We start from the raw sequence: 12,299 nt of genomic DNA, 5'->3' as shown, positions 1-12,299 counted from the left end.
CCGCTAGCTCCACAAGTGTACCCTACTCGGGGAGCCAACGATGACACCCATGTAATAATTTATCTTTTATTGAAATTGTTGAATATTTTATATTACAGTAAAGTTGATTGAAAAAAATGAAGAGAAAAAAATCAATTTTAAAAAATACACTCATGTTGAAATCAAATAAGCCAGCCAAACCAGCAGAAACCAAGAAATTCTGTAGGGTGCTTTGCTTTTCAGAATATGAATACCACTGAGTCTATGTACAATTCTACAATGCAAGAAGTCATTCATTAAACACTTAAGAAAGGAATCAACAGCCAGCGGCGACCACCGGGCTGGCCCTCGTCCTGCACCATGGGAGCGCGGGCCGGGCCCCTCCGAGGCGAACCCTAGCACAATGCTGGGGCGACATCTGGCCTGTCGCGTTTCATGCGATTTCTGTAAGTCACACACTGTGCAAGTTAAGGCTTCTTATAGGTTGAATGGTCGATAAACACTTTTCTTCTTAAAAAAATAAGCACAGTAATGGTGGCATCGTGAGAACCTGAAGAGATGAGACCTACAGCCCACACCTGGCGAGAAGGCATTCTCTGACACCGCAGTCCCCGCACACACAAGCTCAACCCGCTCTGGCCGGGCTGTCTGCATTCACCGCGGGCAAACACAATACTGGCGACGTGCTCCATCCCTAGGGCTGAAGACAGCACGCAGAGAGGCAGCCGTTCTTAGCGGGAACAGAGAACAGGAGCCCCTGCCACCTAGGCACTCACCCAGGGACACCGCACACGTGCATGTGCCCTCGAGCGAGGAAAGCCAAAGAGAAGAGACAGAACGCGGAACTCCAGCTCAGGGCAGCACAAATGGCGACTTCACGAGAAACCGCCTGTGCCCGTCAGCGGCGACGCCTACTGCGCTGCATCCTGCCGGCAGAAGAAACGGCAGCTGATTTCTTGTGTTTTTTTTTTCCTTTTTCACAAACCTGAGTAATTGTCATAGTCAATAAATAGGGGGAGAGAATTAAGATGCTAAAATATAATGGTCAAGTACCCTCTTGGGGCTAAAGCAGCAAGGGTTTTTTCAAACAGCCCTCTGAGATGCGTCCGGCCGGCGCCATGAGCAGCGCGGCGGCGAGGCTGGGAAACGAGGACTTGGGGCAAAACCCTGGCACCAGGTACCGCCCTTTGGCCAATTCGAGCAACGCCTTATTTCAATGACTGTAAACAACCGTGAAGGAGCGGCGCCGGACCGCCTCACCCTCTCCCCCATCACAAAAACTCTTCCCTTTGAAGCAGTTTTTGTTAAAGGCAAAATGACAGAAGCAGCGTGGAGCCGAAGTCTTATTTGGTTGGAGGTGCTGGGCTGCCCCGCCACTCGCGTCCCTGTAGGCACCACGGAGTCAGATGTGCAAGAGGTCCTCGTCACTGTCGTCGTGGAAGGACACCAGCGTGGTGGAGCTCGCCGCCTTCTGCGGCCCGGGCCTGGACTTCCCTCTCCTGGCCTTCTCGCCCGGGCCCAGCCCCGCCCTGCCGTCCGCCCGGGCCTTCCGCTGTGCGTTTCTCCCGGGGTGCGAGCTTTCTGGCCCGGACCCTCTGCCTGAGTGCACCTTCACCTCGGGGATGGTCAGGACCTCATCCTCACTGTCCTGGTCATCCCCGTGCAGCGAGGTGAGCGCCTCCGCCGTCACCGCCTTGGTGGTGATGTGGCCGTTCTCCTGCCCTTCCTTCCCCAGCCTCGGCGTTGGCATCTGGATCTCCTCCATCAGCCACTCCGTCTCATTCTCGTCCGTCTCTTCTTCCTTGTTCACCTGCAATGGCAGACACGTGAGCTGGGGAATGCCCCGCTCTCGCCTGTCATTCTCCTTGTGTGACCCGTGCGCTGGGGAAACCACCTGCTGTCACAGATCATGATCCCACGTCCCAGTCTCCCACCAGGACTGGCGACACCTGCCCGCTCGTGGCAAGAGCGAACCCAGCAGGCGGCAGGAGCCTCCCGGCCTTCCACCCAGCAGCAGAGCTGGGAGGGCTCATCCAGGGCCAACTGTGGCCAGGGAGGGACACTCCACGTGCGGGAGAAACCAGAGCCAGGAGCCCACTTTTAGGAAGCAATTTGGCAATCCACATCTAGTCAAGGCCTCAACATTTATGCCTTTTAGCTCAGATGAAGCCTCTCTTGGAAGTTTATCTGAGGAAAATCACCCCAATGCTAGAGGCATAGAAATGGCCATCAGCAAAGGTTTTAAGACCAAACCCAAACAATCAATTAACCTAAACATTAAGTACTCTTTTTTTTTTTTTTTGTGGTACTGGGGGTGGAACCCAGAGGCTTTCTACCTCCAGACTATACTCCCAGACCTATTTTATTTTTTATTTGGAAACAGAGTCTCATTAAGTTGCTGAGAGCCTCACTCAGTAGCTGAGACTGGCTTCAAACCTGTGTGATCTTCCTGTCTCAGCCTCTCAAGAGCGGGGATTACAAGTGTGCACCACCATGCCCGGCTAAATGCTCTTTTTTTTAATTCATTTTTTCACTGGCGATTGAACCTAGGGGTATTCTACCTCTGAGCTATACCCCACCCCTTTTTATTTTTACTTTTTTTATGTGTGTGGTACTGGAGGTGGAACCCAGGGGCTTTTCTACCTCCAGGCTATATACCCAAACCTATTTTATACTTTATTTGGAAACAGTCCCTCACTAAAAGTTGCTGAGAGCCTCACTCAGTAGCTGAGGCTGGCTTCAAACCTATGTGATCCTCCTGTCTCAGCCTCCCAAGTGCTGGGATCAGAAGCGTGAGCCACCACAAAATACTCTTAAGGAAATCAGTTGCAACCATAATGAGAGAAACCAGAAGGACAGAAGAAGAAGCCTTTGTCAGGCTGAGAGGTCCCGGCAACGCTTCCCTTCCCGGCTGGCTAAAAGTTTCCCTGGTGCCTCTTCCCAGCATCACAGCAGATGCTCTAATGCTGTCGAGAGGACCACACAGTGGGAAGCAGGGGAGCAGCCACCCAGACACAGCAGAAAGTACCTTAGAGTACTTGTAGGACACGCCAGAGCTCCTACGACAGCAATTGGTAAGCTTGTTCATCACAGTTTCCCTGTAAAAAAGGAGATCGTAATTAGTCTAGTGCAGCAAAAGCAGCAGCTGGGCGGCCCAGCCTGGCCAGCCACAGCCCAGCGCCGGCAGCTCCTGAGGGCCGGGTCACAATGGCTGCAAGTCCCCACAGTCACCCCTACCAGGCATGGACGTCCTGAGCAGCACTGACTGACTGACGGCAGAGCTGCACACTGGCAGACCTGCCGCAATGCAGTGGAAAGAACACAGGCTTCGGGCTCGGAAGAGATTCACATCCTGCCTGAGACTTCCCCCCTTCTCTGACTTTAAGTGTTGAGGCCTCAGGTTGGACTTCCCAGGACCCAACACAGGATCTAGACATCTGCTTGACAGTCCTGTGACAAGCCCCTTGACCCAGTGGAGTAACAGGAGGGCAGCATCCCTAGCACACAGCGGGCACTTAATAAGTGCTCATTTATGAGGGGAGGGGCACAGGCATTAGCTGATCAGCAGGAAGCCTGCTCTTGTCAAAGCTCTTGTCTTCTATTCATCTTTGACACACGAACTCCATGTGCTAACTCCGCAGGCTGAGGGCCAGGGCCCGTCCCTTGTCCCCCATTGTGGGATATGAGCTCAGAACCCAAACCTCAGGCAGATGATCACATATTCATGGCATGCAGATGCAAAGATTCCAAAACACATGGAACCTGCTGCCACAGTCCTGAACTGAGGACTTGAAGACGCGTTGCTGCCTAGACCCTGGCCGGCCGCGCTCCTTACCGCCTTTCCTTCTTGTGCAGCAGCAGGGCCAGCAGACAGCCAGTGAGCGCCACGAGGAGCAGGCTGAGGACCGCCCCCACGGCCTGGCTGCGTTCTGAGAGCCCCTTGTGTGCCTGCCCTTCCTGGCTGGTGCTCTCACCTTCAAAGCCCACCCTGCAAGGAAAGGGAAGAGCTGTCAAGCAGCACGGCCAGCACCAGCAAGGCCGGGGGCCAGCCAGGGCCTGGTGCTCACCAGAAGGCTCCATGCCGGCCTCCCCAGCCCAGAAACACTGTCACCCCCCCCGCCCCCCGCAGCAACCAAACCAACCCACTCCTGAGGGCGTTTAGGAGAGGTGGGCGCATGGACAGGCAATGCTGCTCAAGCCTCAGAGGCATCCTGAACTGCAGGGCTTGAGGACGCCTCTGCCGCGGCAGAGCTCAGGCAGGCCCACCCCCAGGGCCACAGCCCAGGGAACAGCTGCTTTTGCGGCAGCTCCATCTCAGTATCCAGCCCCAGCACTTATAGGATGAAAAAACTCAGGACAGTGCTTGTCTGGACACAGAACCCACACAGCCTGCTCCAGGAGTGGCGGTGAGAACCCCCAGCCATGTCACCTCCCCCAGCACAGACGCTCAGAGCCGCAGGAGCTTCCGTGCTGTGAAACATTCACGTCAAAGAGTGAGCAGAGGCAGCAAAGGGGGAGCCACCCGGCTCGCCTTCCTTTCTGCTCAGAGGATGCTCATGTCACGGCTTGGTGCTTCAAATCTGTCTCGCAGAATGGTAAGGACATGGAGGGATCTCCCCCCAGAGAAGGCAGGGAGCTGCGGCCGGCCGTCTCTGCACCCACCAGGACCAGAGGCAGAGGCAACCTTGAGGGTGGGAGGCCCGGCTGAGGGCGGCTATTCCTTCAGACCCATTAAGCATGACACGTGCGCCTCCAAACTGATGCACAAAACTGAGCAGGGAACAGCGGCTGCCCCGGTAACCGCTCAAGCTCAGTTTAGGTCAAACAATCTGTTCTAAAACAGAAAGACAAGCAGCAGCAGGGAGTGCATGCCTCCCGTCTCGCCTCGCGGCCCCACTGCCTCTCTACTGAACAAGCCGTGCGGGAGCCTGCAGACGTGGCCCTCCGAGCCGGCCATGGCCGCTCAGGTGCCCCAGGCTCTTGATTTCTTCTTTAAACCATGAATTACTTAGAAACGAGTTTTGGTTACTAAGTCTATTTGTGTCTTAGTTCCCACTTGTTCTTGGTTTTCAACTTTCTGTAACCTATGTTAGTTTCTATGGTCTATTTAGATAGTCAGACACTCGCCCTCCATGGTTAATTGTTTACACAGTCACTGAGCTAGAGAAACAACATCCTCCCACCGTCGGGACCCATGTTCTCTGTATGTCTGTTCAACCCAGTGCTTCTGCCACTGTCTCAATCTTTTAAAAAGCCTTCCTTGATGTGGACTTGACTCAGCACCCGCTGAGCAAAGGCCAGCGGCCTCTGTCCCTGTGAGCCCTGCCGGCCCTGCCTTCACACAGAGTGGATGTGAGCCTAGGTCTCTGCACCTTACTGGACGGACCCTTCAACATCCCCACGCCCCTCCGTCACCGGCACTTCCCCTCTCTCGGAAACCAACACGATGGCGCAAACGCCCTTCGGATCATCCCTTTGCGGCTGCACAGATTCTGTTAGCCTTTCAACTTTGGTTTTCCTTCTTTTTTTTTTTGGTTATATCTTTTTTAGATATACTGCTTTCCCTGAAAACAGAGTTGTTTTTAAAGTCCAATTTGACAAATTTTCTAATTAGAAGTTTAGTCCATTTATATTGATCATGATGACTAATATACTTAAGATTCATTTTTACCATCATGGGTTGTTATTTCTACTTGTCTTTGATTTTGTTTTTCTCCTTTTTTGTCTTCTTAGGGGAGCTTCATTTTTCCTCCTTTTCTTCTCCAGTTTTGAAAGTTATATAATTCTACTATTTTAGTAGGTATTCTTAAAATATTAGCAGGCATACCAAGATAAACTCTACAATTAATGAGTGGTCCAACTAACAAGAAACTCTTCATCCTTACTTTTTTTTTTTTAAATACTGGGGATTGGACCCAGGGGCATTCTACCTCCAAGCTGTACCTTCAGCCCTATCTTTCATTCTTTATTTTGAAACAGGGTCTCACTAAGTCACTGAGGCTGGCCACGAACCCAGATCCTCCTGTCTCAGCCTCCCAACCAAATACTGGGATTACAAGTGTGCACCACCACGCCCGCTGAAACTCCATTTCTTTCATATAGCTTACATAATACTGTGGCCCAGTATTTCAATCTTTCTTAACATACTCTTTAACTCGGTACTTAGCTTCCTGTACTGCCTTGAACGTCTTCCTCACACCTGGTGTTTCACAACAGGGTGAGTCTGTCCACTGTTGCTGCTAACTGTGCTGGGTAGAGTGGGTCCCTTCCACCTGGAGATGCAAGCGGATGATGGTTTATTTTATGGAAGCATAAATACACAAGCACTAACTATTGCTTTACTCTTACATTGTGAATCAGCCATTCTGAGAAAATAGGGGGAAGTGAGAGAGAGCTAGCTCTCAGAGCACTGCAGACGAGGCGGATGATGAAACAGGCACATCATAGACGTACCAGAGCAGACTCTAAAGGGATGCTGCGAGAACTGAGAAGGGTCATCTCTCTGGGTGGTAACTGCTGCCTGTGTTTTATATTTGGTTTAGAAATGTAAGCCAGGTATGCTAGCACATGCCTGCAATCCTAGTACTTGAGAGGCCGAGACAGGACGATTTGAAGTTTGTAGCCAGCCTCAGCAACTTAGTGAGACCCTCAGCGAGTTAGGAAGTTTAACCTTGTTAAAAGTAAAAAAGAGCCGGGCGTGGTGGCGCACGCTTGTCATCCCCGCGCTGGGGAGGCGGAGACAGGAGGATCGCGCAGGTTCGAAGCCAGCCATGCTGGCGTAAGAGACCCTGTTTCAAAAATATAAAATAGGACTGGGAGTGTAGCCCGGAGGAAGAAGGGCTTCCAGGAACCCCAGTACCACCAAAAAAAAAAAAAAAAAGGTAAAAAAGGCTGGGGTGGCCGGGCGTGGTGGCGCACCCTTGTAATCCCCATGCTTGGGAGGTGGAGACAAGAGGATCGCTCAGGTTCAAAGCCAGCCTCGATGGCTTAAGAGACCTTGTTTCCAAATAAATATATATATTTAAAAAGAAATAGGTGTCTTGGGAGTGTAGCCCAGAGGTAGAAGGGTTTCCAGGAACCCCAGTACCACCACTTAAAAAAAAAAAAGGTTGGGGTGTAACTCAGAGGTAGAGTGCCCTGCATTCAGTCCACAGTGCCTTACACAAACACGAGAATACACTAGGACAAAGCTGGCTGCTTTGCTGAGCTCACATCCACGGATAAGTGAAGGTAACTAGGGTCTAGAAGTGTGATCGGAGGCCCCGTCCTCCCCACTGCTGGCTGTGATCCCTTTCTCAGGAAGTGATGTGGTAAGAATCCATTTTCCAATCCAGGCATGGTGGCACTCGCTTGTAATCCCAGTACTTGGGAGGCTGAAACAAGAGGATTGCGCAGGTTCAAAGCCAGCCTCAGCTACTTAGACCCTGTTTCCAAATAAAAAAGGAAATAGATCTGGGAGTATAGCCTGGAGGCAGAAAGCCTCCAGGTTCCATCCCAGTACCACAAAAAAAAAAAAAAAAAAAAAATCCATTTCCCCCTGAATTTGAAATCATAGGACAGAAAATAGAAAACTTAAATAAGATGGGGACCTGAGTAAAATGGAAAGAAAGAAGACCCAGGAGAAAAGCAACTTGCTAACAGGTGGTCCTGAGCAAAGGCGTGAGCAGCCCCGGGATGTGAGAACGCCGTCTCTGCTCTCTGGCCTGGCGCCATCAGGGCAGAACCACGTTCCCCTCGCACCCCGCTTTCAAGATCTGCAGAATCATTTTCATTCACTCAAAGAAAGAAAATAGTTCCCTCCAGTGCAAGCGAAGTGTCACCACATTAACCCGTACCCAAAGGAAAGATGCAAGGGGTACAGAGGTGAGGCAGGCTGAGGGGAGGGGTGCGTGGGGTCAGGACCGCGCAGAGCCTGGCGCTGGTGCCGCTCTGGCCGGACGCAGCTGGGATGCGGTGCATGCTGCAGCAGTGACTGGGGCTGGGGTGGTGGGCACAGGTGCAGACCACGGACAGCAGCAGGCCGACCCCTGGGAGGGCAGGGTACTGGCTATGGGTGTGATTGTCCTCGTCTCTATTTTTGTGTATGTTTAAATACTTTGCAATGAAACACTGGGGGAACTCGTCCTGGAGCTGCGCTGGAGAGAGAAAAAGGGCACAGCTGCCAGGCGCCCAGGACACTACTCACCCCAGAGGACACACGGCTGCGGTATACCAGGAAAAGAGGTACTGGCAGTCGGCGGTCTCATGACTGAACTCAGGGATGCCGTCCTTTACCAGAGGGTCGCAGTGGAAGAAGATGGTGGAAGACACGGACTTTGTCTTGTCTTTGCCACACTTGGAGGAAGAGGCGAACACGACGTCCAGGTCACCATCTGTCAAGCGGGAAGGGGCAGACACCCAGCACCGTTACCACCAACCCCAGCAACGGACCAAGCCCAAAAAGTGGGTGCAGACTTAAAAGCACACGGAAAGACGCTCCATCAACGTCCACCTGCACTCCGCCTTCGTCACTGGCAGGAGAAATGCCACCTGAGCCATTTACGAAGCCCCTGCCCTAAGTTAAGCCCACAGTAAAGAATTTAACTTCATCCCACAAGAGGTCTGGCCTTGGGCCTCGGCTAATGGTGGGATGTGGAGTGGGGCTGGCCAGCCTGATCAGTCCGCCTGGAGGCTGAGATCAATCGCATGGGCAGCCCATCAAATGTGCCTACATGATGGGGCCCCAACACACCAGGGCTCAGTCAACATCCCCGGTAATACCCAAGCACAGTGTCACATGCAGGATGGGAACCGCGGCGCGTCCTGGCTCTGCAGAGGAGGAAGCCCCACCTGATCCCTCCTGGACCCTGCCGACGTGCGCCTGCTTGTGGCTGACCGCAGTTTATGCAGCGCTGCTGAAAGAACCCCAAACATGGGTACAGCAGTTTCTGGCGAGTTCTGTCCAGTTACCCAGTGGGAGGGCAGCTTGGGGAAGCCTTGAACGCACCCTCCTCATTGTGTGGTTAGCTGACTCTGGGATCACCCAGGGACACAGAGACGAGCGCTAATGCAGATGCACCTGTCCACAGGGAAGAGCCGCGGGCAGAGGCGGCGCAGAATGGGCTGGGAAGGGCCCCGCATCCCCCCGGGATGGGCCAAGGCAGGAACTGAACAGAGGGTGCTGCGGGGCTGGTGGGAAGCGCGGCAGCTGTGCAGCGCAGCTAGGGAGGGCTCTGCGCGTCCTGCTCTCGCTCCCTCAAGGGAACCAGGACCAGAGGCTGACAAACTGCATTCTCCAAGGAACAGGAGACTAAGGAATGAAGAAAGTGGGAAGGCCTGAGACGGGTATCTTAATGAAGAATAGAGGTACACGCAGACGTGCGCACCAGCATCCTGGCAGCGGAGACTCTGGAAGGTCCATTAGGCGTACATGGTGAAGGTTTCCACGCATCCCCAGCACGGTGCGTGGAGCCTGGCCACTCCTGCAGACCCACGAGGAGGTGGAAAGCTCGGTATGCAAAGGCAGGCTCGAGGTGGGATCGGGAGGCGCGTGGGCCAGGCCAGGCATGCCACCAAGGAGTAGCAGGCGGCGCGCCGAGCTCCAGAGGACTCCGGGGGTCATGAATGACCTCAAGGCCACGGAGTCACCAGCGGCCTGTATGACCCACTAGAAGGCCAGGTACAGCCTGTCAACAGATCTCCAAGTGGTGTGAAAAGAAGCCCAGCCTTTCCCTCTCTGCACACAGGGTCCCCTGAAGGCTTTCAAAGCAATCCATCAGTCAGTCAACCAATATTCACTGAGCACTTCCTATGGGCCCAGGCACTGAAAGCCAGGGCAGTGAGGGGCACACACAACAGCATGTGATGTGCACGTCCAACTCCAAACTACTGGAGCCGTCACAGATGTGTAATAAAGAAAAGAAGCACAAGGCATGCATCTACAGCCTGGAGCGATGAGAGGGAATGGGCTGCTGAGCGACTCCTCCGCCTCCCAAGACCACAAAGCGGAGCGTGCACTTTCCCGATCCTTCGGGGCGGCAGGCACACTGCGCAGCCATCACGAAGCTCACGGTGCCCGGGGCCCTGCCGCGGCGCCGGGGCTGGCTGCAGCTGGCACCCGCAGCGCTGGCCCAGCTCCTGGGTCCCTGCCTTCCTCCCTACCTCAGGCACTGCTACTGTAGCAATACACTGGGCTCCAGAGCCAAACATGCGCCTTCTCACTAAGACTGGGGTGCAGTCCACGGTTTTCAATATACTTTCTAAAAAAATGTCATACACTGACATGCTTCCAAATCCAAGTCACAAAAGGCAGCTGTGAATGGTGAGCTGCTTAACACCAAGCGCAGGTGCTGCCTTCCAGGAGCACGTGACTGGAAGGAGAAACCCTTCGCCACGCCCACCTCTCACCCAGGCACCGCAACCTACCCCTCTCATCCTTTTCAAAGTGTGGGATCTCTACCCCCTCTAGTATTCCTTGAAGTTTCAAAATAGAAAGTCCCAGGCCTAAAGCCAAACCAAGGCAACTCTGCAGGCCAGCCCGGCCCCCCTTGCCCCGCACTGGTCCTTCCCTCTGCGCGGTCACTGAGAAGCCATTTCCTACAGTGGATGCTCCGGTCTTACACGGACGCTCACTCTGTTTTGAGAGATCGAGACACAAGACACATCTAACCAGGGCTTGGTTTTAAAACTGATCTGAGACTTAGCTGAAAGGAGCGAGCTGATGAAGGCTCTTCCTTTCAGAGTTCAGCATGGGCGCGGACAGGAAGCAAGGAGGTACCTTGAACGTAGTACTTGGTTCTGTCGGAAGTGCCCACTTTCCTACTGAAGTGCTCATCGTTGGGCTTGACCTGGCAGATGCTGGCGCCGGAGCACGCGGGGTTAGCGGAGCCGGAGATGGAAGAGAGCTGGATTTCATACAGGTAGTTGTCCCCATTGGTTCTCATGTCCCCAGAGGCACTGAACAGCCTGCAAGGCAGAAGAGAGCACAGTGGCCCGCGCGTACCTCGGGAAGGTCACTGAGCACAGGGCCCTGCTCCTGCCTTCCCAATTCCCGAGCCCGGGCAGCACTTCCCTGATCCCAGGGCCACCAACATCAATGTGATTGGCCGAATGCTCCACCAGCTCCCTTCTCAAATGCTGTGACCACTGTGTCCAGCCTATGCACCCCTCTCTCTGCCCCTGTAGGCCCAGTGGACCCCAAGATGGCCTCAGGGACACTGCTGAGAAAGGAGCCTTCTCAGCCACAAGTTGGTGGTTCCAGAAGATTCCTGGTTGACCGTGCTTTCAGAGGGCTTTGGCTCTAACCCTGGGGCTTCTCAGAAATTGAGACGAAAGGGGACCTTATTTTTACACTCACGAGAATTCACCATCTTTGGTGTTAAACTTTAACAGTTGAGTAATGCTTTTCTTAGGTTTAAGCAAAATAAAATGACTACTCTGGCAACTGTAACTAAGACACACAGGCCTATTTATCTTACCACGTTCCTGCCAGGGGAAGACCTGAATTGCTGGTTTACATTTTGAGTTATGTTTCAATGCTCAAAAGAAAAATGTTTCACTTACTTAAAATAAATATCCCCGAGGCTGAAGCTCTTGCCATTCGCAGGGTTGGTGAGGGTCCCGTTCACCATCTGCACCTCCTGAGGCCTCACAGCGCAGGCGGCCCGCGAGTCCCAGCGGAAGTAGTAGGTGCAGCTGTCGATGTCAAACCTGGAGGGAAAAGACAGACTCCAGTCATGCCTGGCAGACGCTTGCAGAGCCCCTGGAAGGGAGGGTGCTGGCCCCCGGGAAACACCTGGCCCTCTGGGTGCGGGCCTCCCTGACTACCCAGGGCCCCCAGGGCCAGCTGGCCGCCCCCATGCTGCATAGCACTGATGGCAGCTCTGGGTTACAATAGCTTTATTCACTTTTTTTCAGAACCATAATAGATGACGACAGCACATCAGTAACGTGAAAAGGCACCCGATACAAGTGTCTTCAAATACAGAAACCATGCCATGCTTAAAGCTAGAAAAATGTGCTTCTAGATCTCTGATTTTCTGATTTACAACACGGTCACTCATACATTAGAAAGTCTTTTGGCAATTTCTGGGACTGCCCTTTTTTTTTTGGGGGGGGGTGGTACTCGGGTGGAACCCAGGGGCTTTACTACGTCGGGGCTCCCAGACCTATTTTATACTTTATTTGGAAATAGGGTTTCACTAAGTTGCTGAGAGCCTAAGTAGCTGAGGCTGGCTTCCAACCTATGTAGTCCTCCTGTCTCAGCCTCCCAAGCGCTGAGATTCAAGCGTGCGCCACCACGCCTGGCTCAAGGGACTGCCCTTTTCTAAGCTGGGATTCCA

General features: G+C 53.3%; 1 protein-coding gene across 1 annotated transcript in view; it reads right to left on the bottom strand.

The window, feature by feature from the left end:
- Window positions 1–1,381: 1,381 nt before the first annotated feature.
- Window positions 1,382–12,299, bottom strand: part of IGF2R (insulin like growth factor 2 receptor) — a gene marked incomplete at both ends in the record, with an annotated part of 92,728 nt that continues 81,810 nt past the window's right edge. Inside the window, 6 exons of the mRNA XM_080700474.1 lie at window positions 1,382–1,789; window positions 3,008–3,077; window positions 3,815–3,967; window positions 8,165–8,351; window positions 10,736–10,923; window positions 11,521–11,667. Of these exons, the coding sequence (XP_080556600.1) occupies window positions 1,382–1,789; window positions 3,008–3,077; window positions 3,815–3,967; window positions 8,165–8,351; window positions 10,736–10,923; window positions 11,521–11,667 (1,153 nt within the window). The remainder of the gene's footprint in view (window positions 1,790–3,007; window positions 3,078–3,814; window positions 3,968–8,164; window positions 8,352–10,735; window positions 10,924–11,520; window positions 11,668–12,299) is intronic.

Source organism: Muscardinus avellanarius (genome assembly GCF_963383645.1).
Source record: "Muscardinus avellanarius genome assembly, chromosome: 8".
Classification (NCBI taxonomy): Eukaryota; Metazoa; Chordata; class Mammalia; order Rodentia; family Gliridae; genus Muscardinus; species Muscardinus avellanarius.
The sequence above is the reverse complement of the archived record's forward strand: the minus strand, read 5'-3'. Positions and strand labels throughout refer to the sequence as shown.